The sequence below is a fragment of the Tauraco erythrolophus genome, chromosome 3 (assembly GCF_009769465.1).
Source record: "Tauraco erythrolophus isolate bTauEry1 chromosome 3, bTauEry1.pri, whole genome shotgun sequence".
NCBI classification, from domain to species: Eukaryota; Metazoa; Chordata; class Aves; order Musophagiformes; family Musophagidae; genus Tauraco; species Tauraco erythrolophus.
The window spans coordinates 46,826,518-46,853,561 of NC_141467.1; the positions used below are offsets into that span (position 1 = coordinate 46,826,518).

The following is a 27,044-nucleotide window of genomic DNA, read 5'->3' on the forward strand; positions in this document are numbered from 1 at the left end:
CAGCTGCAGGTAACTCCTTCACAACTGGCTTTTTTTAGGCTTCAAAGCTGCTAGTGTTACGATAAAGAAAGGCCAGAGTTGATTTCTTTTGCATCTATAAAACAACTTATCAAGGTTTTCTACCAGTTCAGGCTATGAAGACCTAGTCTAGCACACTCACCTATGCCCAAGGAGCTATACCGATGCCTCACCTGTCCTCAGAACTAATTACACACATGAAGCCCTAAAAATCTATTAAAATTGGAGCTGCATACTTAGAATCTGTTAACTTAATGATTGGCAGGTATATGTGATACACTTTCAAATAATTAAGATTATATCCTCTCATTAATAGTTAGAAGTTTAGTGAATCCTTGCAGCAGCTTAATAAACTGTTCATTGTGCCGCTAAATCTGAATCCAAGCTCTCCATTTTAACAGTGAACCAAATTCAGGCACCATATCCAAAACTATAAAGTCATGTTTCCCAGCCTAAACGGTTAAATCTGCACAATGAAGTAGTGCGATTTTTTTTTTTTTCTACATAGAATTCATCCAACCTTACAAATCTTTCAGAGGAGAAGAAAGATCTTCCTGGTGGGGACCTAACACTTTCTCTTTAATTAGTATCTAACTATTTGTACTTAAATATTAGTGCTTAATTACCCCAAAAGGTATTTAAGAGGCCTGGTTGTATTCATGTATTAACAGTTAATATAATAAAACATATTAAAGTACTACAGACTTTTTGGTTATTCCTCTGTGTGCCAAGAATGATTAGGGCACACGCCCCTCGCCCCCCACCATGACACCCCTTAGGAGTGACGTGAATGCTAGCTGGTCTTTGCTGACCTCCTTGGTGGAGCTGGATGCTATTGTCTTTGCAAAGGATGCCAGTAGAGGGATTGTGCTTTAAACACACGCATCTTCTAGAAACTCAGCTGAAATCTTTCTTGTTGAATTTGAAGATAGTTCCTGTGTTGCTCTCCACAAAATTGATTCAGAATTGGGATAATCATAATGGTAAATATCACTAAAATATGAATATGTGAGCTCCCAGTGGGAATGACTTACTCTATACTTCTGGAGAGCAAAAATGCCTGTCTTTCTAGAGCTCCTTGACAATCTACGTTTCCAATATTCTAAAGCTTTCTTAATACTGGGTTTTGGGGGATTTTTCTTTGCCTCAAGCTAAATTTCTGTTCCACTTGAAAATGCCATTAGAAGTAACGAATGCTTCTTTGTTGTTCTCTTTTTCTTCTTCCCATACAGTGTGAAAGGAGCAGATGCTGGCAACGTGATCAGACTATTTGTCCCAGATATTGGAATGTTCATTGCTAGTCTGACAATATGGCTCATCTGCCGCAACATGTTTCAGAAGCCGTTAACCGAGGACGCAGCACAGTCCAACATGCAATTTGAAAATGAGGAAATGGTATCGAATGCACATTCTATCTGTATGGCTTTTAGCTAATAGTGAGCTTTGGCATTCCTGTCTGAGATGTGTTCTGAAATGGTTTCATGAGGACTGGGTATGTTAAGAAGTTAACTTACATGCAGGAAACTAAACAATTGTTTTTAAAAGTGGAAAAGCCACAGTTGTTATCGTCTCGAGAAAACAAAGCTGTTTATGAACAGTGGTAGATATGCTACTGAATTTTTCAAGTCATTTTGACTTAAGAAATGATCATGACAGTCGATCACAAGTTTTTTCTATAACAGAGCTGTTGGCTAAGTCTGATAAAGTTGTTTTGCGACGTATATTGCTCTTAGATAGCATCCATTTTTCCAAACTTCTTATCCAAGAATGACAGCAGCATCTCAGTGATTATGAGAAGTTTCTCTGAGGAGAAGGGAAAAGTTGCTGTGTATTACGTTCATGGAAGGAGTTATCTAAAACTGTGGTCATACTGAGTGAGCTTGAGGATAATTTTGGGGAATGGCTTAGCTGGAAGTGTTGATGTGTTCACTGTGTATTTCACTAGTGGGAAGAATGGCAGATACCCTGAACGCAGAAAAATCCACAGAAAGAGAGAAACAATTTTATAATATAAAAAGCCACAGTGGGAATTTAGCCCAGGGTGCAGAGAAATTCCTACTGCTAATCTTAACATGTTTTTTATCAGACTGTCTAGCATGCCTTGGTTCTCATTTTCTGTCTTGTTTTATGCATGGGTGAAATGTTTTTTTCTTTACTCTCAAAACTCCATTTTTAGGGGAGGTGGCTGCAAATTGCTCATCTCAAGCGGAAATTGCATGTTGAAGTGGGTGAAGTGTTTAGAGGGATCAGCTGCCCATTTTGGTGCCACTGTAGAGAGGAAAAAAAAGCCTCTCTGCATGTTGCCATGTTGTCTGGATTGTGGCATTGCCAGAAGCTGGTCGAGTTTCTAGCACATGAGAGATCAGTATCAGGACTGTGCTTTGTATTCAGTTGCAGCTGTAATTCTTACAGGCTCTCCTGGCAGCTGAGGTTTGCCTGAAGATTACAGCTTTTAACTACACATTGGAGGATATGTAGGCCTGGCTCTGATGAGCGTAGGCAAGGTTTTGCTGTGTCTCCTGGAAGCTGGTTTTATCAGCTTTAAATCTGCTTTATCGTTGGAACTGTGCGAAATGGATTTAGCAGCAGGGTAGAGTCTGGGGCTATACGTATAAGGGGAGACGTCTGAATTATTAAGAAATGTAGCTAACGGGCATGTTTTGTGTTCAGCCCATCTCTTAAAAGAGTTGCATTTTACTAAAGTGAGCTCTAACAGACTTCTTTGAAGCCCTTGATCTCCTGGAAAGAAAGCATGCACGTGCATAAAACAGGAATAATCTGATGGCAGAAGCTCAGAAGAAAAACAAAAGGATATGCCTAGGTTCCTCTGAATCTAGATGATGATGTTCAGATACTCACTTTTTGGTTGGTTCAGAGGTGAGCCTGAGCCTGGGGTCTGGGTCGAACGAAGCTCAGTCTCCCAGAGAGAATGGGTGCTGGCTTCCTGGCAGGGTTCAATGCTCATTTGCTTGGAAGGCAAGGAGTCAAACTGAGCTAACAAACACGAGTTACATAGCACAGAGTGTAGCTTTAAATTATGTTGGTCCTAGACTGGCTACCTCAGAGCAATCCATCAATGCAACTAAATGAGCCAGAATATTTCACAAAGGAAGAGCAGGGAGGAGAAGGAGGAGAAAACTTTGACTTCAAAGAAATATTGATACTGGGCAAATAGAAATCTGTGTAAATGTATTTGACTTCTTCATCAAAACCCAGCAAATATTATTTATGTTTTGTAATCTGTATTATAGAATATTTAATGAACACAGCAGCTGTGTTTAGATTTAGTGAGACCCAAAACTCTCATCACAGGATTTTTTTTTTTTTGCAAAGAGATAATAGTTGCTGTCGTGTGAGGTGATCTCCAATTCTTTAAGGAATTCTGATCTTCACAGCTGAAATGATGACTCTGCATAAGAATAATCTGCTTGGTTTTTAAAGATGGAGTGAAATGGAGAGTGGAAAATAAATACTTATTAAACACAGTTTTCCAAACTTCAGCTTTCTCTTTCTAGGTGTCTGCGCGTAACATCCTGAAATAATTTCTGCTGGTTAGGAGGAGGCTGCAGAAGCAGCTGAATGTGCTAGGAATATGTATTTGGCAGGACTGACTGTAAGGAACCTAATGCATTTGCAGAACATGCTGCTGAATGTCTGAATTTGGGAGAATATTGGCATAATCTAAAATGAGTTCAAACCATGCGGGTTTCACTGATAATTTTCAATTCTTCCTTGGTAGAGTCCATTGGAAAAGGCAAAACTGAGTGATCAGTTCTTTGAATTCTGCATTAGCTGACTGATACTTGTGGCTGCATGTTGATGTGGCTCTCTACTGATGCTGTAACTCCATTAATTAGAAAATGCTAAATGAGTTGCAGCAATAACTGCCCTACAAAAAATAACTTCAGGAGAAGTGTTGAGCTTGGTACTGTGTCTCCAAGGGAAATAGTCCTAGGTTTGTTAGACTAGCCCGGTAGCCAGTTCCAGAGCTGAAGAACTTTTGCTGGGAGTCTCTGCCACCAGTCATCAGAGATCTGTGGTACGAGATCTGTGGTACGAGATTTTGTCAAGAAAGCATCAGCTGATTCAAACAGAGCCATGAGAGGTGGCTTTTCAGATTGCTAGATGCCTAGCCACAGAAGGCTCTGTAAATCAAGAAATCAGCACTTTTTCCAGGCAAAAGAAGAGAATTTGTCTTGCAGCTTTAACTTTTTGCATTAAATTATTTACATTGAGTGATTCTCAGACCTCTGCTTTGGAAGAGAGTGAAATACTATGGAAATAGGCTTCATTAAAAAAAAAGAAAAATTAATCTATCTACTCCTTCTGAAGTTTATGTATAAGAAAATCTGTTAAAGAATTGTTTCAATACTTCTAAAAGTGACCTTTCAAAGCTCTGCATGAGTCCATCACATTTCAGTTGTTCTATGGGCATGCTGAAAAAATGCCTGGAGTTGAGTAGCAGTTTGTGATGCTCAATTTTGTACTGTACTTTGTCATGGCAGTAGCCTCCAGAAACCAGCTGTAGAGTACAATGGATCGTATTGCTCATGGATTGAGCTGCAATTCAAAATAAGAAAAAGTATCAGAATCCCAATTAAGGACAACCAGGATTCGTTGAAAAATGGATATCCTTCTTCATTACCCTGTTCCAACTTTAAGGGAAACAGATCTCCATCAGAAAAGTGTATTCTACAGAACAGAACTGGAAGGAGGAGGCTGTAAGGCAGTGAGAGACTCTCAATTATTTGTAAGTAATGCTATCCCAGGAATAAGCAAAGAGTGTGGTTTTAATTAACAGTGAGTCATGAAGTAGGAAGGTCTGCCAGATACCAGGCTGCAGTCCAACTCATTACCACCCCTAAATGGTTGCACACTTGGAGCAAACGTGTCTGCAGCCCTTTTTTATTAGGGCTCAGAAAATTTAAAGCAGGTGAATTCAGCTGGAGAGAGGCCCAAATTGCAAATGCTGAAAAGCACAATGCCAGTCACAAGGTGTAAAAGGTGGAAGAAAATAAGAAAGAACAGTTAACTCCCAGCTACAGATGAAAGTACCACATTTTTGATTTGGTGCAGATGATGGTTTATATGCCAAAATGCAGATACAGTATATACAGTCTGATCGGTATTAGGAAGTAGCTTTTTCTTGATACTGTGGATGAATTGCCTAATATTGTAAGTGACGGTGATGGGGGGAGGAAAATCCGTCTGAGATTGCACAACTTCAACTTTAGAAGAGATGTTGATCTTAATTGAAATATACAGTTGTAGTCTTCAACGCAGCTTCCTCCCACAGCATTTGCTGCCTGGCCCATTTGAGCTTGTTTCTCATCTATGCTCTTCTAGAAAGCAAATGGGACCACTGGGTCCGTACTTTGTCCCATAATCTGAAGCAAGCTTGATCCCAGAGCCTCCACCCCTCCTCTTTACTGCGGAAGGCAGAGATTTGTTTGAGATCTTAAAATGAGGGGAAAAAAAGAAAAAGAGGAATTTTAAAATAAACTAAATTTTGGGAAGAATGTGAGGAGAGCTTGGCTTGGAGTCAAGAGACTGGACTGGACTCAGGAGGACGGGCATGGTTCTCACTTCGGCCACAAACTTGGTTTGTGTCCTCAAGCCTATTACTTCATCTGTCTCTCGGCTTCTGTGTCCCTTGGCAAATACAAACAGTCATAATGCTCAGTTTCTTAGCTTTATCTTCCTAAACAGTAACAGGGCTATTTGACCTACGCCTACGTTGGGCACGTAGTGCATCTAGAGCTCTCTTCTGGTCCAGGTCTCCAAATGTGACTGCAATATGTACAGGAAAGAATGAATAGTCTCTGAGAGCTACACGTCTCATGCCTTGTACAAGGACTTCCTAGTCTAGAAATTGCCCATTTAGACCAATATCCTCATCCTGAAAGTAGCTGATAAGGACAATAAACAAGTAAGGCAATATCCTTTTTCCCCATCTCCAACATTACAATGTATCCTGATCTCTCCTAGTGAGAGACTGGCTTTAATCCTAAAACATGTGGTTTCAAATCCCTTCCGAAATATGTTGTTGTTAATTATAGCTACTCTGGATAATATTGTTAAACATATAATTATCCAGAGTCTTTTTAAAACCTCATTAATTTCTTAGCTTTGGTGGCGTCATGAAGCAAGGACTTCCACAATTTAATAAGTGCTCTCTGATTTTATTTTAAATTTAACACCCTTTAATTTTATGGAAGGTCCCTTGTATTACATATTATAAACCAGAATGAGGTGGTATAAGGGAAATTTATTATCTTACATATTTGTCCTTTTAAAGATAAGCAATCCTTGTTCTTTTTTCAATTTCTTTTGTTGTTTTCATTACTTTTTTCTGAACGAGCTATAGTTCTGCAATATTCTCTTGAGCTACAGGGAGTATCAATGCCTTAGCATTTCAGTCAAGGTCTTATTGTTGATTTAAATGATGGTATTATGACATTCATTATTAGATGCAGAGATTGTTGGGTTGGACAATTCTACTAGCATGTCACCTACCTGGGTATCCTGTATAATATGGATAGTTAGTTCAGCTTAGAGCTCAGCTCTGAGAAAGATCTGATGTCCCAGTCCTTGTAGTTGCTATCACCTTGCCATTTTTCTTGCCTTCAGATGCAGAGATCTCCTTCGAGCTGTTTACAGTAGTGCCCATGACCCTGTCTAGATGACCATCCGATTTTTCTTAAAGCCTGTCATGTATATTTTTCCTAAGAAGATTTATTGTTTTGTGTTTATCTTAATTTTATTTTATTTTACCAGTATCAAACATTCACCTGAATTAATTAGCTGTCGCTGACATGGGACCCTTTGGCTCTGATTTCTCTAAACATCATCTTCCTATTTGCAACTTTTGCTCCTTCAATACTTGCTTTTCTTCAGAGGTAGCAAATGATGGCTTGGGTGGAAGATACTGTGGAAAATACTACAGGTGATAAAGAAGGAAAAAGAACTTCTTAGACAAGATTGGACTTCTTGGCTTCTTTCAGCTTCTGGATGACACCTCTTTTATTCCTCTTCTTTTCTCTTCTCATTGTCATCTCTAGCATGGCATTGGCTTACCTTTTCTAATTAGTTACCAGTATTTCTTTGTGTTTCACCTCTGGAGAACTGGTCCAAACTGAGCTGGTCTTAGTGTGCTTTGAACATGGTGTAAGTAGGATTAGTATCTTATTTCTGTGGTTTAAAAAGAAGGTGAGGCTCCCTCATCAGTTTGCTTGCACTGTTTGTAGTGGTGAAGTTTGCCAGACCTTACCCAGCTGCCTCCCTCAGTAACAGTTCTAATGCATCTCATCTTAACAAGGGTCAAAAGTTTACAAGTTACATTAGCCTCTTGGTTTGATGCACATGTCTTTGGATAAGTCTTAACACAAATACGCAATTATACTACAGCAGTGCCTCAGCTACATAGTGTTACCAAGTGCTGTTAGGCTGTTCAGCATGCAACTTTGGCGTGCACCTGTCCTGTTTTGGTTAGAAACATGACGTGATAAAATTCTTCTTGTGGCATCTCTTCAGTGAGCTTACTGGTTTGTTCTTCTAACAGTCCTCAATTCCAAATTTTGAGATACATAGGTGTTAACCAGGAGATGAAAATCCTGGAATGCTCTTGCCTTTGGACAGCCTAAAGTGATGAATAACACAGTACAAGAAGGAATCTCTTGGGTCACGGAATTCAGTCTGCTGTAGTTGCAGACAGCTATATCATACAATTCCTTCTGGAAGGTAGAAAGCACCATCTTGAAAACGGCAATTTTTCTTCATCCCATTGCTCCCGACAGGACCCTGTTCTGTAATTTTGCTTTTCTGGTGGTTAGAAAACATCTAATTTAGATTGTACACGTATTCATAACTGCATTATAACCCTTTTAGTTCTTCTCTTTCGCTTCAATATGCTGTTTCCTTCTCTAGCATTTATTTCTCTGATATGTTGGGATAAATATTTCTTTAAAGTTTTGTCGTGATTTAGCCCAGCTGATGTCTGGGCTGCCACACAGCTGCTCGCTCACTACTCCTCGCTCAATAGGGTGGAGAGGAGAAAAATGAAACCAAAGGACTGAGGGTCGAGACAAGAACAGGGAGGGATCACCCACCGACCATGGCCCCGGGCAAAACAGACTCGGCTGGGGACAAATCAATTTAATTTGTTATCAATTACTTCAGAGAGGATAATGAGAAACAAAGCCAGATCTTAAAAACACCTTCCCCCCACCCCTCCCTTCTTCCCGGCTCTACCGCCTCCCCCGCAGCGGCACAGAGGGGACGGGGAATGGGGCTTGTGGCCAGTTTGTCACATGTTGCTTCTGCCACTCCTTCCTTCTCAGGAGGAGGATTCCTCACACTCTTCCCCTGCTCCTGAGTGGGGTCCCTTCCCACAGGAGACAGTTCTCCGTAAACTTCCTCAACGTGAGTCCTTCCCACTAAGTCCAGTCCTTACCCATCAGACTGTTCCAGTGTGGGCTTTTCCCACAGAGTCATGGCTTCTTAGAGCGCAGCCACTCACTACTGTGTGGGGTTCCTTCCCACGGACTGCAGATGCATCTCTGCTCCACCGACAGTCTCCAGCAGCGTAAGGGTCCTTTTCCACAGAGACGGTCCTCTATGAACTCCCTTCGGCTCAGGCATCTCTGCTCCACCATGGAGTCCTATCCCATGGGCTGTGGCTGGATCTCTGCTCCTCCGTTAATCTCCACGGGCGGCAGGGGGGCTGCCTGCCATCTCACCACAGGCTGCAGGCGAATCTCTGCTCCAGCACACCTCCTCTAGCTCCATCTTCACTGACCTGGTGTCTGCATGCCTGTTTCTCTCAGATCTCAATCCTCTCTCCACTGCAGCTGTGCTGGACCCAACCAGCCCGAGGAACCTTAGCAGTCCCAGCAGGATGAACTCCGCCCAGCAGGTGCCCTGAGAGCAGAGCACTTTGGAGCCCTCCAAGCCACGCCACCATGGCCATCTCCGGTAGAGTGGTAGCGGCCCGGTGTGGGCAGCTGCCTCCCAGTAGAGCGGTAGTGGCCCAGTGTGGGCAGCTGTCCCCCTTCTCTTCACTGCAAGTCCCACCTGGTTCGGGTTCCTTTGTCCCCTGCTGAAATACGTCATTTGCAGAGGTGCTAATCGGCTCAGCTTTGGCCAGAGGTGGGTCAGTCCAACCAGTTTTGAATATGGGGAAGCTTCTCACATCTCCTTACAGGGGCTATCTCTGCAGCCTCTCCCCTGCTACCAAAACCTCAGCACATGAACACAGCACAAGTTTGTTCTGCAAGATGAAAAGAAGCCAAGTAATTTTGGATCCTCTTGTAGATCAGATGTCCCATTCCATTCTCCTGTCCATCCCAGCACCGTGGTTGGGCTGTTTACTGTCATTCTTAGCAAGATGGATAATGGTACAATGTATGTATTTCTTGGTCTGGGAATTACTCCATATGGGTGCTGTGCTGCTTCACAGGCCTGCACTAGATCATTTAGAGCTTGTACTGAATTGTGTCTTGTAGTCATAACCCAACTCTTCCTATTTTCTTTTCACTAAAACCAGGTGTTTAATCGTCTCAGGCCAAATGACCAAACTCGGCCTGTGAGTTCCCCTCTCTTTTGCATTTGGCTTATATGCCTGACAGCTTTTTGAAGTCAAGATGTGAAACTGTATTTTCATATTAGCCAAGTGAGTCCTGTGCTGAAATCACATGATGTTTGCTCAGGTGCGGTAGGTACATTGTGAAGTGAAATAATCTTTGGCCCTTTCAGTACAATATCTATTGTATACAGGATTTAATGAGTTGCCTTCCTGTTATCCTGCTTCGGAACGGTGCTTGTCTTCATTCATTTTTTATTTTTCATTTCCTCTGTATCTCTGAATGACTCTGTCCCTATGTGCTTCCAGTAAATAGCTGATCTTTTTTTGTAATTAATGATTCTTTCCTACAGGAGATTTTACTGTGGAAGTATATGCCATTCATTACTATCAAACACTGCTAACACATTGAAAGTTATTTCTGTTGGTACATCCCTGATGAATTTATCTGATACCATGTAGACATTTAACCCAAGCTTTAGCACACTTCAGATCCATTAGTTATAAAATTTTTCAGTAAGATCTATAGGTAGTTTAGGATTTTTCTATTTAGTGGTTCAGTTGTGTACTATAAATTTTAGAATACTATTTACATTCCAGAATGCCTCTACCTCATTAATTTTACATCTGTCAAAATGTTCATTGCAGTTGTCTTGCATTTGATGAATTCAGCTCATTTAGCAGGGTCTTCCCCTAAGTCAGCCAGTGCCTGCAAGATAGCGTGCTGAGCTCTGAGAGGGGTTTTATTTTTCTATTGTGGCTTGCAGCCTGCAGCCCTCCCTCCACATGCACCCCCTGTGCGTGGGCAGAGTGGTGTTCCCCTTTGGCTTTCTGCAGACCCGCCTGAGCTGCCTTGGAGCACCACGTATATCTCATGCAAGATGATCTTAAAGAACATTCTGTTGCTAGGCAGCCCCATTTCTATAGAGCTCAAGTAGAATGAGGTGGGAGTTGTTGTTGTGGAAGTTTTTGTGTCTATCCTATGTTAGAAGAAGCAGGGAAACCCCATCCTCATATGCTGACACTTTCAGAAGAACTGTAGAGTTTTTCAATTTCTTACAAAATTGGAAATTCAATAAATGGTTACCTTAACACAGTTTGGTATTGACTGCAGGTTAGAACTACAGTCATTTATATCTCATTAAGGGCTTGCAGTTCCTTTGATGATAAAACAAGTAGCGGTTAAATTTCTTTTCCAGCTTTTGTGCTCATAGTTGGGCCTGTCTAAAGAATATGATGTTATTTTGATTATTTTTTCTCTATGCATTTTTACAGTATGTGCTGATCATAAAGGCAGGTTGGTAATGAATTTTTCCTACTCTTATAACTGTCTCATTTTAAAGATAAAGGTTAAACATCTTTTTTTTGGGGGGAGAAAAAAAGGCTTTTTGAGCAAGTTTAAAAATAGGAACTCAATCATGTTATGATGTATTTCATCTAGGTTGAATGCACCAGCTTAGGCACTGTGGAGGACATTGAAGTAAACCAATATGATAGCAGAGGCTATTTCTATAGTTCTACTGGCACTAACATGGTTGAATCAAATAGCTTGTGTCACATCATTCTTTAATCTCACTGTTCAATGTAAGCATTAAGGTTTTTAAAATGAAAAGAAAGTCCAGAAATTTGGACTGATGTGGCTATCAGGAGCAAGGGAGTTTGTGCTGCGCTCTGGGGTGCTACAGCTAGAGGTATTCCTGCGGAGCTCGATTAAAATTGCCAGGAGTTCAGGTTAGGCGGTCTGTGTTGCAGCTTGCTTGCTCTCATCTCCTGACAAAGTGGGCTCGCCTATCTTTTCTGCAAACCAAACCAGGCACCTTCAAGCTAATCTAGATCTTGAAAGCATATAAATAAAGCATATAAACCAGCAATAAATAGCAGAGTCTGTCTCAATGTACAACTCTGCCCTCGTGCCAAAACAGTGTACTTGCAGCTGTTTGGGTAAGGTTGCAGCAGGGAGTCCCAGGAAGAAGCAGGCTCTGGGGAGCAGCTGAGACCTGGGGTGAACCCTGCAGCCTCACTAGTCCCACTGACATTTCAGAGGCAACAAGAAAGTGTTTAAGTCAGTGAACTCATGCATTGATCCTCAGGAGGTTGTTTCAGGCTCTCCACAGAGGTACTTTGCAGAGCATAACCACATGACAAGCAGGTTGCCTTGGGAGCATGGCAGTGCTGCCACGCAATCTAATTGCAGGTTGTGTTTTTGCCACCTGATCCAGACCTTTGGAAAACACAAAGAGTCATCTCGACATTAAGTTTGACAATGAGGCTTATCACTGCATCTCTATAACTTTATAAATGCCCACATAATAGATAAATTGATAAATCGATCTGACACAGCAAGATCAGTTTAACCCTTGTTAAAAATTCTAGAAGCAACGTGTTAAAAATAGTTGGTGAACTTCACTTAACTGTATGTTTTCCTCAGGCTTATTTTTCATTTTCTCACTCCTCTCTGTTTGTTTCCTGGTTCTGGCTGGGAGGAAATGTCAAAATTCTGCAAAAGAGGCTATTTGTACATCATTTACAAGCCAACTGGAAGGAGGAAGCACCTGAACTCTCATGAGAACTTATTCTTGTGAGCTCAGCAGTGCACATTTCAGAGGTCCCGGTAATTAGTGCAATGCATTCACAGGAATGGGAGCTGCGTCCTCTCTGAGACTGCATATCCTTAGTTATAACAATTCTAGTTAGTTAAATTTTGTTGCTCTCATTATTTAAATTTTTGAAGAGTTTCATTCATGTCCCCTTTAGAATCAAAAGTGAATAAATAAGCAAATTTGTGGTTACAGACACAATACCATTAAATGTAAGTACAAAGCAAGGAGTGTTCTGAAGCAAGAATGAGTTTTAGGTTGGAGTTAAGGTTTCCTGTTAGCAAACATATCTCTGGGACTAGAGGATATCTTTGCGCAATAGGGTTTGTACTGTACCAGATGAAACATCTGAAAGTTGGATGTTAATAAAGCAACCCCCAAAGTAGCTAATGGACATTCTGGCCCTGGCCGCGATAGTAGCTGCCATAGCTGCCACAGAGGCCGTACTGTTTCCACGCCTGTTCTCTATCTTGATTTGGCAATTTAAAAAAGTGTTGTACAATAAATACTCCTGGGACTTCCACACGATTGCTGAAAAACCTAAACTGCATTTAGTTTGTTTATAGAAAGTCCTGGGGCCCTGCTCTGCAGAGCAAAGGTCATGGAAACACATGTTTATGGCTTCACAAATGCTCTATACTCCTCGAATGGAGAAGTTTATTTGATTTAATCAGCATCCACAGGGATCCTGTAATTGCATTATAAGTAATTTATTATGGAAGTAAAAGTATTTTTCTAACTGTAGCCTATGTAGCATGGGTTTGTAGCTTTAGACTAATCCACGTAGTAAAAAGAGCTTTGCAAAACAGTCTGACTGGAGTAATGGTGTTCTGTGATGAGCGTGTACTTGCATGGCTATTTATTCATCAGAAAGTGTTAAAACAACAGGCACATTATCACCATGTTGAATGTAAAAACTGTTCACTGTTTGCCTGCCTTCAGCAATTTGGTGTGCCCAATGTGAGAAACTGGAAAGCTGTCCCAGATAATCCAGTTGGTGGGTGGTGAATATGAGAGCGGGGGAATCTAAAGTTTGTCTTTTTGACATGCACTGGAACATGACTCTTCAACTACTTCAGGAAGGGAGCATGGCCTTTCAGATACTTGACTTCACCTTGGATACTGAATTACAAGCGGATATGTTTGTATACAAAAACGTATCAAACCTATAGTTGTTTAGCTCTCAGTCTTTTCGCTGAAATAGCCTTCGACGGAGTCATGAATGACACCACTGGGAGGTAGGCAGTATAAGGACTGAAGTATCATCCTTATAAGCACTTACAGATAGGGAAGAGAGAGATGCAGAAGCTAACCCACCTCTTCTAGGGAACATGCTGGTGCAAAGCCCTGATCTTGGAAACCAGGCAATCCTTGCACATCATTGATAATTCAGGCTGTGCTGAAAAGTTGCAAACAGTGTACATCTGTTCTGGAAAAGCTTCTAGGACTGCAGATTATAGTTGTTGTTGATGAATGGGTTTTCCCATTTGCTAACTTGTCCTAAACTGAGGAGGGTGGTTAAAGAACCCCATCTCCAAACAGAGATTTGTAGTTTTAGAAGGAAAACTTGGGAAATCAGTTTGGTATTTTCTGGGGTTCAGAATCCTAAAGTTTTCTTTCCAACAGCTGATGATCTCAGTAACACCAGAAATAGGTTGTTTTGCATTTCCTGTGAGTGTTTGTGAGGTCCTAACTCTTTTGTAGAATTTGGAATTCATATTTTCATATTTAAATAAAAGTGAAAGTACAAGGAAAGTTAACATCTTTGGTAACTCATCAACTTGCAAGCTTTTAGCTATGCTTAAAGTCTGTAAGCCTCAGTCTATCGAAATTTTGGACCATCATCTCCTCTTCAGCTGTGTCCTAGTCCAGTGAAACATCCTCTTTCCTAGTGCTTCTCCCTGGGCATGCTGTGTCATACCTGTCAGTACTAGGTTATTAATACTGAACTCTTAAAACAAAATGTAGCCTAAAGGTGCGTCAGATCAATGAAGCAAGAAAGATTAGCCTGGTCAAGTTAAAAAATTATAGCCCTAGTTATCATGATAGAAAAATCCAAAGACCCATTTTGAGGAGATCAAGGTGTGAAATTGGTGTTCGGCACTTGAGGTGTGGGAGGCAGATAGAGGGAAGAGACAGAAAAGGATATTAAGTCCCACCTTTCATTGGGCTGTTTTTATGTGATTTCCTTACTTTTATGTCCTCTTTTTTCTTTTGTTGTTTGAAGGAATTGTGTATTTTCCTCCAATTTACACTTAAAAATATTTGTATTTTGTTCATTTTTCCCTCAAGAACATTTTATGCTTCTGCATGGATAATGTTTTATTATTTTCTTTTGTGACTCTTCAGGCTTTTATTTCCTATACCTGCATATGTATAATTAAGTGCTATCTCAGCAATTTAGGTAGAAGTCCCATTCAGCTTAAGCTGTAATAAATGTATGAATCCTGTCTTCATGTTCAATGTAGATTTGTGATTTTCATAGAGATATGAGTCCTAACAGTGTCCCATGGAATAACTTACTTATTTTGAAATTGTTTCTATACATTGTATGTAATTCCACATTTTAAGGCATGTTGTCTTCAGCAAATTGAAAGCAATAGTTGAAGCAACAAGGATCTCCATCACACGGACCTATGTATGATAAGTGTGCCATTTCATGACCTTTAAATGTCCAGCAGTCTCAGATATGAACACTATTGAAAAGTTTCACTGTCCATTAGCCATATTAAGCTCAAGGCACAGAGCACTAGAGCCAGTCCAGGAGGAGCAGGATTGGCCCTCAAAGACTAGATGAGGAGAGGTTCATCTGGTAGTTACAGCACAGCAGAAACAGTCATAACTTTTGCCCTTTTTATGGTGTTCTCAGTGAAACAGCTGTGGCAGAAGTAAGAGCATAATGTGTCGTTCAGCCTACTGGCAGCGTTGTTTCTGAATATTAAGTAGCTCCTGGTTAGATAGGAGCTCAGATGCGCGCAGCAGTGATGAACAGACAGAATGCCTCTTTATGCTGCATGGCTCGAGATGTGATGACTGCATGTTTAGGCTGCCATCTCCTCTCCATTATTTTGCATAAGGAGCTAATCATTCGTATGTTGAGAGCGATTTAAGTGAATGATGACAATAAAAAAGCGATTGAAATGCTAGTATACTCTATTTATAATGGGTATGGCTAGTGAAATAGCCAGCTGTTTCCAAGAGAAAGGTAGATTTCCCAAATCAACCCTACTATATTAATATGTATTTCATGATCTGTAAAATAGATACTCTTGAGAATAAGCAGGCTTTTTCTGGGCATTCACAAGCTTCTTAATGCTCCAGAGTAAGAGGAGAAAGTTGGCACCAAGCTTAGACGTGAAATGAAGGAGCCCAGAGGGAATTTTCTTCCCTTTGGGAATCTACGCAACAAAATGGTACTGAAGAATTTGGTTAAGTAGGCTGGGAGTTCAGACGCTCCTACTGCAATCCTATCTGTCAGTGTGGAATTTTTTGCTGACAAAGGTCACCAGTAAATATGAAACTGCTGTTCTGATGAAGAATATCAATAATCTCTCTTTCTCGCTGTCACACACAGAGATACTGCTTGTCCAGAACTAACGTTAGCTAATACAAGTTCAGATTAGTGCCAAAGAAGCTATGCTGTATTACACCAAATGAAAACCTGGCTCAAAACTATGATTTTTTTTTTTTTAAATATGCCCCTACGTGCCTGTGAATGACTAATTTTTCCATAAGTTGTATCTCTGGGTGGGCCTCTTGCTAATCCTGCAGTTTCTCACCGTGGGCTGATGATTTAGACTGCATCACTCAATAGCTGTGTATGTCTTCTGGTGTCCAAGATGTGATGGAGACTTGATGGGGAACGCCACTGCCAAATCCTAACAGACTGCTCAAGTATGAGGGGCCTTTACACGTTTCCTTCTTTTCCTTTTTCCATTGTGTAGTTCTAAGCCACTGTCTCATTTCCCCTGCTAAACTGTTGCAGATCACTCAACCTTTCACTACTTCTCTCTTTCTCACTTTTTCTCTTGTTCTTTCAGCATCAGCCAACCTCACCATTTCTCATTCTCTCCTTGAGCCTCTGCTTAGTGCATTTTTTCTCTCCTAAACTGCCCTTCTGTCACCAGTGAGCTATCAGTCCATATATTTCAGCCCTTGTTGCCCTATCTCAGACCACTCACACTTGCCCCATTCTAGGTTTTGCATTTAAAGTCTGAGAAGGATTCATGGGGAAGAATTTGAAAAGTGAGGTTTGTTGAAGAATGTCAACCAGCAAGGACCTTGTGTGCAGTGGCTGGAGCTTATACCTGAAGCCATTGAGCCAAAGAGGAGTTCAACAGATAATGGATAGCAAATTGTAAGAATGCTGAGCAAACCAACCCAAATTTCATACAAAAAAGAACAAGCAGCCTGTTGTGCACATGTAGGAGGATTGCAGTCTTGGAAACAATCCTTAACATCCCTTTTTTCTTGAGACAGATCTGAAGCAGGAGCCATCAATGTACAACTCTAGCTTTAGTACATCTTTCATAGCTCTCTTGTAACTTGCACATAATCAAAAGATTATAAGCGGACTTCCATGTTAAATAATATTTGCCCCTCTTTTAATTTCAAATTCCTTTGTCTCTCTCTCTCTTTTTTGCATTCTCTTTTTCTTGCCCCCCTCCTCCTTCAGGCTGTAAGAGAAAAGTTAGAGCCGGATGATGCTTTGATATATGAAGAGGATCTGGATGATGAAGATTGTGGTGAAGCAGAATTTGAGGAAACCATGAAATTAAAACTGCTGCGTAGAATCGCCTCCCTAGCGTCCAGACTGAGGGAGTTTATTGGCAACATGATAATCACCACTGGAAAAGTTGTTGTTACAATTTTACTTGGTTCAGCAGGTTGGTGCATTTGAAAAATTTCCTCCAGAGCCCATTAGATTATGTATTTAACAAATGAGTTTTCAGCGCTTTGGCACCTGGGGGAATAACAATGGAAATTTTTAAAAGAAAAGAAATTGCTGCTGATTTTATTTAAATTAACTTTTTGGCAGGCATTGGAATATGCTGAGTTGCTTAATTTTTTTGTACTAATGCTGTGTGGCCCTATCGTTCCATATGTGACTTTCACAGTTACTGTTATAACCAAATGGTGAGCGGTTGCATATTATAAGTGATTATAATGTGAATTCATAGATTTGGTTCTTTCACTTCCAAGTGTAAAAAGGAACTGTATTCACATAGCCTTTAAAAAAAAAGGAAAAATAGAAAAGATTAATAGGTCGACCATGCGGTGTGTAAAAAGAGTGATAAGCAGTCTTCAGGTTGGTTGTTGATGTGGAGGGTAAAAGGAGCTGTTTTGATATGATATAGCCAACTTTTATAAGACGTTTGATTTAGTACCACATAATCAGCTACAGACGGACTAGAAGTGTACAAAAGCACTGTGGATTGTATTGAATGAATTTAAAATTGGATCATGCAACTGTAAATTAGCATTTATCTGCCTACTCACATGTTTGAATGGAGACCTTGGATATGAAGTAGAAGTGTATACTTAACATACAAGTTACGAGTATATGAAGTATAAAACGATGATACAAAAAGTACTTGGTATTGAATGACGAGGACTGGTCAGGTGTGGCTCCTTCAGTAAGGTAAGATTATGTGACAGCCTTACATGTAGCCAAATGCAAAGTAGTAAATCTAAAAAGGGGAAAAAAGTAGGTTATTTGAATCACTGTGGGACCTGACATCAGGGAAGAGAGATGTCATAGAGTAAAGAAAAAAAAACACCTGGTAGGTAAAGACAAATAAGCATGGTTTCAGTGCCATTCTGAAGTCGCATGGGTGAACGTCACCCAGGGAGGGTGAAGCAGAAGGATCACACAGCAGTGGCAGGGAGCAATTTCTCCTGAGTGGCATTGGGCAGCTTGTCTGCGGGTCTCCAACACACACTGGGAGGTTTTTGGAGGAGAGTTACAAAAAGGACTTGAGGTCTGGGAATCCTTTATTCTAGTGAGAAACCTTGAGCTTAATTAGTTAAGTATTTCCTTACTTACTGTGCCAAGAACAAAAAAGATGGTGATTTGACTGCAGCCTTAAAGTAACGACAAAGGTACAAAGTGCCTACATTTTTTTAATAGACATCTCATCTAGTAGAAATATAATACAAGCCAATAGTTAAGTGGTAAACCTAGGCAATTTCAGACCAGAAATAAGTGTTGAATTTTTTACAGCCAGAGTAATTGGCCATAATAAACAACTTTTTTATGGATATAGTGTATTCTCCTTCTCCTAAAGTGTTTAAATAAAGACAAAGTATCTCTTTGGAAGAAGGAAGGAAATAGTTATAGCCTTAAGGCAGAAATTGCTGGGTGAAGTTTTACAGCCTCCATCATGAAGGCAGTTGGAATAGATGATCCCTGTGGTCCTGTCATGCTTTTAAATCTGTGAGCCTATGGAAACACCAGCTGCAGCAGAGGCAAAGCACCCTAGTCTAACGACTTGATCTAAAGTGTGATGCGAAAGGATGTAATGATGAAGCTCAGGCAAAATGACCGCAGACGAAGAGTCCTTACAGTGCACATATTTTGCCCAGCATCGGTGGTTGTGACCACCCCAGCTTTTGACAATTTCTGTCAATAAAATCTAGCGTGAAGCCCCTGTTCTCCTGAGACCCCCCTCTCCCCTTCCCTCTTGCACAGACTCTGCTCTGCAAAGTCCATGGGTGGAAATGCCGGTGGCTACCATTCAGGCATGTCCCAGGTCCACCCAGGCAGTGCCTGGATTCAGTCCAGCTGGGCACGGACCCGCAGCGTGCAGCCCCCGAAAAGCGCAGCAAGCCAGTGCTGGGCAAGGCACGAGCCCTTCTGCCAGAGCGAGTGGCCCAGCTGCAGGGCCAGCGGGTGCACCGGAGTCACAGGCCACCGGGAGCCTGCAGATATGCCCTGAGGGAAGGTGGCTTTTCCACATGCACTCATGAAAAACTTAAAAATGAATTGAGGCAGGCGTCCCTTTTCGCATCGGTCCTGTTACTAGACCAGTATGCTGAATGTAAGCTCTCTCATGTCATTTTCTCCTGGTTGCCACTCTTAGACACTTGTGTTTTTCCTGCTTCCTCACTTATTTTTGTGGACTACCCACAGAGCATTGAGTCTCCTTCACCAGTTAGACTTTTTTACAATTGAAATTCTCTGCTACCTGTGCAAAGGCAAAACCAATATACATGTGTATGACAGCAGAATCTTTGTCGTGTGTAAATTACAAGTTTCTAAGAGTTAAAAATTTAAAAAAAAAAATCTTACATTTACTGAATATTCTCTAGATACCTTTTATTTTCAGTATATACATCAGATTTTTTTTTTGTTTTAGTAACTTCAAGGTATCTCAAGATTTATAGAAGGCTTTTCATTGTTCTTGTGTCATGCCATTTTAGCATCTTGTGCTTAAAACTAATTTTGAAATCTAACGCACCAGTGCTCTCAGTGCTCTCAGGCCCAGAAACACATTTTGTTTTTTTCCATGCTTTATTAAACATCTTTAGAAAGCAAAGATTTCATCTCAGAGGAAGGTTTGGAGAGTGATTGTGTACCAAGTGCTAAGATATGGCATGAGTGAATTGAACAAAAAAAGATTCTTTTCTCAGTCTCCAAGTTAATAACAGTCTTAAGAGCTAATTGTATTAATTAGCATTGAAAAAATGGATTAAATTGTTTAATAGACTTCTTGTCATATTTAGAGGTTTAACAAATGCTGGTATTTCCCCACACTTTTCCAACCCTCCATGTTTTTATTTTCACAGGTATGATGGTGCCATCTTTGACCTCAGCTGTGTATTTCTTTGTATTTTTGGGCCTGTGCACATGGTGGTCCTGTTGCCAAGCATTTGATCCGCTGATATTCAGCTGTCTGTGTGTTTTAATGGCTATATTTAGTGCGGGGCACTTGATTGGACTTTATCTGTACCAGCTACAGTTCTTTCAGGAGGTCATTCCACCAAAAGATTTCTATGCCAGGTGAGAGAACTTCCTTTTCTGTTTAATTGCCAGCACATAATGCAATGCTCTGTTATCACATGATGATGCAAATGCTCTTCCACATAATGCTTTGACAAATTTTGTGCATAACTTTGTGTTCAGTTTTGTCTTCAGTTTTGGAAGAGTCGAAGCATTTCAGACCGAATGGTTTTGGAAGATAGAATAGTTAAAGTCCCCCCTGGGCAACTGTATGCAGAGAGCTGGGGCGGTTGGGAGGTGAAGGTGATTTCGGTTTTGGTCAGAATGATTCTCAGATGTGAGTGAGGATGATTTGACTGAGACAGGAGATAAATCAAATAGGTAGCGGCATTGATGTGAGGGCAGTGTACGCATATGCTTTTGTTTTTGGTAAAGAAATGCTCTGAGGGCTAATGTCATTGTGTCTTAACTGGGGCAAAATCCATGTGTGGTGCCAACCTTATGTGCAGAAACTGAGAGCTGCTGTGGTACTTCATTTGCTGTGCATAATATTAGACTGTTAATATAAAAATTCCCTCTGGTCATGTGGAACATGACCATGTTACATTCATATCGACAGCTACATTGCTTAAATAAAAAAAGCAGCATTTCTAGTTACTGCTGCAGTAAATATTGATTGGATGTGATTTCACTGACCCTTTAATTTTTTACATGCTTTTATACTGTGATCTAAAATAAGATGAAGTAATGGATGTATTTTACTCATTACTACTTTATTATTTTCTGCTGGATTATGATTGCAAATTGGTTTTATGGTACGTATTTTTGGAACCGTAGTAATCCTTATGTTAAACTAAATGTAAGCCTTAACTTTATTTGTAGTGAGTGTATTGTTCCTTTTAAGTATTTTAAGTTGAAGGTGAAAGGATATTAGATATACTGAGGAGAATCAATTAATGATTTATATCTCAATGGACTTCATTAAAAGCAGTAAAAAAATAAGCTGCTTAGCTACAGTAGCTGACACTTTAATACTTATTTTGACATTTTATTAGGTCAATAGATGTGTGTTTTGTGGTGTTGGAATTGCTGACTTGAGGAGGCTGATTGGGAGGGCATAACACCTGAAAAGTCAGAAAAGATCTGCTTAGTTTAGGTTCTTTTGTGCCATCTAGAGGTGAATAGATGATTTCTACTACCAAGTAGCTAAAATGCTCTACAACTCCCTTAAAACCTTTACATTGCTTTCTCTGTGTATTACAAAAAGAAACAAAACATAGCTTCAAGATTCTCAACTATTTGGCTATGCGGATAACATCTCACAACGTTTTACCACCAGATAGCAATAACATTTTCTCAAGGACAGGAAGTATGTGTTTAGTACCGTTTTGCTAAAATACATGAAACTTTCTTCATATGCATAATTTGTAAAAGTATCTTTCTTCATTTTATTATTTTTATTATTAATTTTAAAATACTTTAATTTTTATTTACTCTAATTTTCAATTAAATCAGTCTCAAACTTATTTTTCTGTAATTATTTTTTTTTTTTTTTTGTAAATAATGTAGTTCTACATTATGATAATATTTCATTCAGTACCAATATGCCACTTTAACTTAGTCACTAATTTTTGAAATGAAAAAATCTGATTGCAAGTTGCCTTTGTCTCACTTTAGAAACAAAAAGCACCTTCAGAATTTGGGTTAAAAAAAGTCCCAGTGTTGGACTTCGGAGTATATACTGACCTTTTTGTAGCAGAAAATGATGTTATCTTCTTGCACATTTTCTCTCAAACTGGTACTGTTGGGTACTCGACCTTTTACACATGATATCATGTGAGGGACTGATGTTCTAAATTACATAGGAAATTATATTTGAATATACAAAACACTGATGACAACTCAACAGAAGGTGCAGTAAATGCACCTTCCTTGTTTCTTTAATTGCAGTTCTTTCTGCTGTGGTCTACTGTTAGGGAGATGTGTTTGAAGAGCATCAAGACAGGTGTTATTGGTGCTTGGAAGTGCAAATCTGAGTGAGGAAAAGCCACTAATATGATTTTTAATGATTGGGTTAGGACTGATACATAAGCAGTAGCAAGAGGAGGAAAATGAGAGACACATGAACTGAAATGGTGCAGAAAAATACTTTAATATTTTTCATCCTAGGAAAAATTGATACCTTGCTGTTTTATGTATCATCTTGGTTTGAAGAAGAGCTAAATATACGGAGTTGCCACTAATACTAAGGAGAAGCTTCCATGGCTAAATCATACGCTGAGAAAAGAATCCGATTTCCCAAATTCTTCTCTGCTATTCTCACCCAGAATATGGTTTTTAATGTATTTTTGCAAGAGGAGAACAGCAGATCATTCTCATACTTACTCAGTTGTATGAGCTCTCCTTATTTAGTTGCAATAAACTCACTGTAAGGAAAAAAAATACAGCAGGTAGCTGTATTTGCATGCGTTAGTTTTAGTGCCATTACAAACGGGCCTTTATCCATATAAGAAAGGGAGCTGAAGCATAAGGAAGAAGGGCTTTTGTACCTCTGTAAAGTTTTGAGGGCTCAATCCTCAGGTTAAGCTCTCCACAGATGCAAGGACAGATACAAAAACTACTGCTGTTGGGCTGAGTGTAAGGCTGATGTTCGAAAGAGCTGCTAACATTGGTGTTTCTGGGTTTGAGTTCTCAGGTTCCCAACAAATGTACGAGTTGTTTCCGATCAATAAAAAAAGTGTTGTCTCTGTGTAGTAATGCATTCAGCTTGCCACTGTATTGACTGGTTTCAGACTAAATGAAGTTAAACTCTACCCGAACAAGCTGGAAAGTTCTCAAGTGAATAGTATCCCTCAGCTAAGATTTGCACCATCCTTGTGCTGCTCCTTCCTTTTAGGAACCTTCAAGTCAAAATTCAGCACTCGTGATTGTAAGAAGTGACCTAACAGTATCATCAGAAGAAAGCAGTTTTCTTGAAAGGGATAGTCTGAAACACGGTGATTTACATGTTTTTTCCTGAAACCTTATGGAATTCTGCAAGCAAAGTACTTCCCCTAAAACCAGAGTACTGTAATAACAAAACCCTGTGTATTTGCCATAGTTGTGGCTTTCTGGTTCTGCGATGTGCAGATAGAAGTGGCATAAACACAAACACACACTGAAATGCCATCCAGCGTGCGCTAGGATCTGCAGGTTGGAAAATGTACAGGGTACCAAAGTCTGAAGTATAGCCGATGTGCCAAGGGTAGGCTTGGTAGCAGCAGAGCTTGCATGAAGCTGTCTCTGCTAGACCAGCCCATAGTGGAAAAGTGAGCAGCAGTCATTCAAGGCTGTGCTTTAATTGCCTCAGAAAGAGTAGTCTTGAATGGCTCAGGAGGACCTGTGTAAATAAGGCTGTATCTGCCCTTCGGTTAGTTATCTTGTTGCATAAATTAACACTGGTTAAATATCAGCTGATCTCTGTCAAATAAAATGTCCACACTCATTTTATAACTTCATTTAAAATAGATATCTTCTGTGTTGGCTTGCTGCCGTATTGCAAAAGGATGATTTACAGAGGTGGAAAAACAATAGCAAGAAGTACCCATTTAAAGCAAAATCGTGAAAATATCATATTTCTGCCATAAAATTCTTTTCACCTGAGTTAATAAAAACAAGACAATCAGCTAAAATGACTTAAGAAATTATGTACCCAGTGCCGCAGCCTGAAAAAATATGCAATAATATGTTTGTCATTTTTCAGATCACTGCCTCCTTTCTTCCTGATGTTGTTTATTTTGGCAAAAGGGTGTAATAGGGCAATGGTAAGGCCTCGCCAACATGAAGAAATAGGATCAGTGCAGTGGTATGAAGTTTTTCCTGAGTCAGTAAAGTTACTCCTGTCCAAAACTGTGCTTGTAAGTGTATTCATTTAGAGATCCAGTAATCCGAAGTAAATTAAAACTCTCGTGCTTTCTTAGAGTTTTAGTTCTGTCTTCTATTACTGGTAGTTTTTAGGTAAGTAATGTTCAAATAGTTTAAATACGAATGGTTTCATCTATGGGAAGGCATCACGCTTATAAAGTGAGGCAAACCTAGGAGTCCAGGGAGTGTCATCCGCTTGGGAGTGATACATGATTTCACATCTTCTTTAAGTGGATGGGAATTTGAAATTACACAATTGATAGCTTTGTTGCAATCTGAGTGGGGAAATCTAACCTAAGGCTGTCTTTTCAACAGGAAATTCGCATCTGAAAGATGCTTATGAATCTCTTTAAGCAGGACTTTTAAAATAGGTTTTACAGTGATTATTAATAAACTTACTTAAATTACTGTTTTATTTTGGGGGGGAGTATTATCTTGATATTTGCTACAGATGGTAGATTCAAAATATCCAGTTTGTTTTGAAATTTATCTGAGTCCAGTCCAAAATCCTCCATTTGGACTTCCCTGAAAACTTTGATCAGGATTCAGAATTTGTATCCCAAATGCTCTGTTTATCCAGGGTAATAAATGAATAAATGCTTAAGCACAGTCTCAAAAATATTCCTGGAGTTGTTAGATCAGGGTAGGACATGCAGCTGTGAGGTTTTTTTTCTAAATTAGAGGTTGAATGTGCTAAAAAAATCTCAGCAGCAGAGCAGATATTGCCAAAATAGCAAGATGGAGCTGATTGATTACCTTGTTGGCAGCATCTTGCCTTTCTGCAGGGCCTGGCACTGATCTCCTGCTGCCTTTGTAGCTCCACTGGAGCTGAGAGCTGGGCAACATGTTTCACCTGAGCTGCAGCCACCATTAGTGCTTGCTGCAGATCATCTTTGGCACCTGTCTCAAAGGTGGCTCACCTCTGAGAGGCAGAATATTCTTACCTTCATATGAATTTCTGAGGTTTTTGGAGTTGCCCTGTAATTTGATCACAAGCCAGTGTTTGGTGAGATGGGGTATTTTGAGCTGCCCTTTGGCTGCAAAAGCTTTCATGCCTTCTGCCTGATTTTTTCAGCTGTTTACCACCACAGCACCTGCTGCCAGGGCAGAGAGCCCTGGGAACATGCCGTGTAAGGACATTGCACTGCCATCCTTCTGTTTCCATCATCCTCTACCAGCAAGAGCAGACTTTGTAGTCGCAGAGCATGCTTCAAACCATGCTTCAAACCAGACCAGTCACCACCGTTGTCACTATGACCAGATTAGGTTCGAGAGCCAGGATTTCTCTCTTGCAGAGGAATAACAGCTAATCTTATTCATATAAAAGTTTTGCAGCTGAGTTTTGTATTAGCTGTATAGTGCACCACCGTTTAGGAGATGATTAACTCAACTTTAGCCTGTGTGCTCTTTTAGAACGTTATCTTCAGCTGCTTCTTTTTTTTTTTTTTTCATTATTTTGCAAAGGCAGTGAATGATTCTGCGAACAGCCTAGGAACGCAAGTTCAGACTCTCGGTGACAGAAGACAGTAATCATCCTTGCTATTATTGTAATCTCTTTCTAAACTGTGAGGTAGCCCAGGGTAGATGGTCTCATCTAGGCTCCCTTTCCCATGAAAGGTGGGGCCAGATGATCTTTTGAGGTTTCTTCCAACCCGGGCTGTTCTCTGGTTCTGTGATTCTAAGTGCTCTTCTGAATTGCATGGTTCTCCAAAAGATATTTTGTCCCAGGATATTATGTGCCAAACAAAGTGAGTTTCTCAATATTAGGCTAGGAAATTTTTCTGCACTACACAGTAAACAGTCCATTTGCTGAACCATCAGAGCCAGTGTGGTCTTCATTTTTTATTAACTACCTAATAATGTATATCTGGTGTTCAGAAAGATTCACACCTATAGCTGGGGCTGGTGAGCAGACAGTTACCAGAATTTATGACAGGATGGCAGAAGAGTTGAAAATGTAGGTGAACCAAGGAATACTGGAAAATTCATGGTACATCTTCTAACCTTCTCCATTATGTTTGTTTTTCTTTCCTAGAGGAAGGTGTACTGGTTCTTAACAAGCCTTGCATATTCTTTAGTTGTCTTGTGGTGTCTTACTTCACTGGAACAAGCTGGTATGGTTTATATCAGAAACTGCTCAAAATGACTGAGAAAGAAAGAATTCTATTTAGTGAACCCCGCTCAGAATTTCATTACAAATTGAACTTTTTTCAAGACTGAAAAACATTAATATTTAGTTATTTTTTGACTGTTTTCAGTTTCACACTTTTAACTATTCTTATAACACTGTCTGTAATATCCAAATGTGATAGGAGAACCAGTGGTGGAGTTCCCAGTCAGTTGTAGCAAGAAAGCCTTGGAAATGTTGCAAAACTACTCACTGTTGTGAGATTTCCAGCTTAGTGTCTGCCACACGGGCATTCAAAGATTCATCCAGAATGAATTCACCTCTTTCAACGCTTATTCAGAGGGATTCCTTGGAGATTCACTCATCAGCAGGCATGTAATAAACCTCCGTGCTGTGTTCACTTTATAGTGGAGTTGTACTCAACATTGATTTAAAATGGTTAGCTCAGATTTTGGTGAAAGTCCAGTGGTGACAACAGGGAAGTCAGTGTAAACTTACCCAGCTTTGCTAGGAAGAATTTGTAACCCTTGCTGGTCTTTACATGGTTATTAATACCCATCTCTTTTTGCTACATACTGTACTTCTTTAAAATCAGCAAATTCTCGTTTGTGCCAGGATTTAAGCAAGTTTGAAACTCTCTGAAAAAAACTAGTAAGTAAACTGCAGTGATTTCTCTGGTGGAGCTGCCCTCCCAGCCCTGCTGGCAGCCTGCACAGTGCTGGCTCTCCATCCCCACAGCAAAGCCATCAGCATTCACCAAAACTGCTGCCCCGTGGGAAGTCCCAAATTTAGCCTTGGCAGAAGCAGGCACAACTTTATTCACGTTACTGCTGTTGCACCACAGGTAAGTTTTTACATCCCTCTCTCTTCCTCTGG

At 40.2% G+C, this 27,044-nt stretch overlaps 1 protein-coding gene across 3 annotated transcripts in view; it reads left to right on the forward strand.

The window, feature by feature from the left end:
• PIEZO2 (piezo type mechanosensitive ion channel component 2) overlaps positions 1-27,044 on the forward strand; it is a 319,421-nt gene that overhangs the window by 176,446 nt on the left and 115,931 nt on the right. For all 3 annotated transcript variants that reach the window (XM_086609198.1, XM_086609196.1, XM_086609197.1), the window contains exons 5-7: positions 1,251-1,413; positions 16,871-17,081; positions 19,984-20,197. In XM_086609198.1, coding sequence (XP_086465324.1) covers positions 1,251-1,413; positions 16,871-17,081; positions 19,984-20,197 — 588 coding nt within the window. The remainder of the gene's footprint in view (positions 1-1,250; positions 1,414-16,870; positions 17,082-19,983; positions 20,198-27,044) is intronic.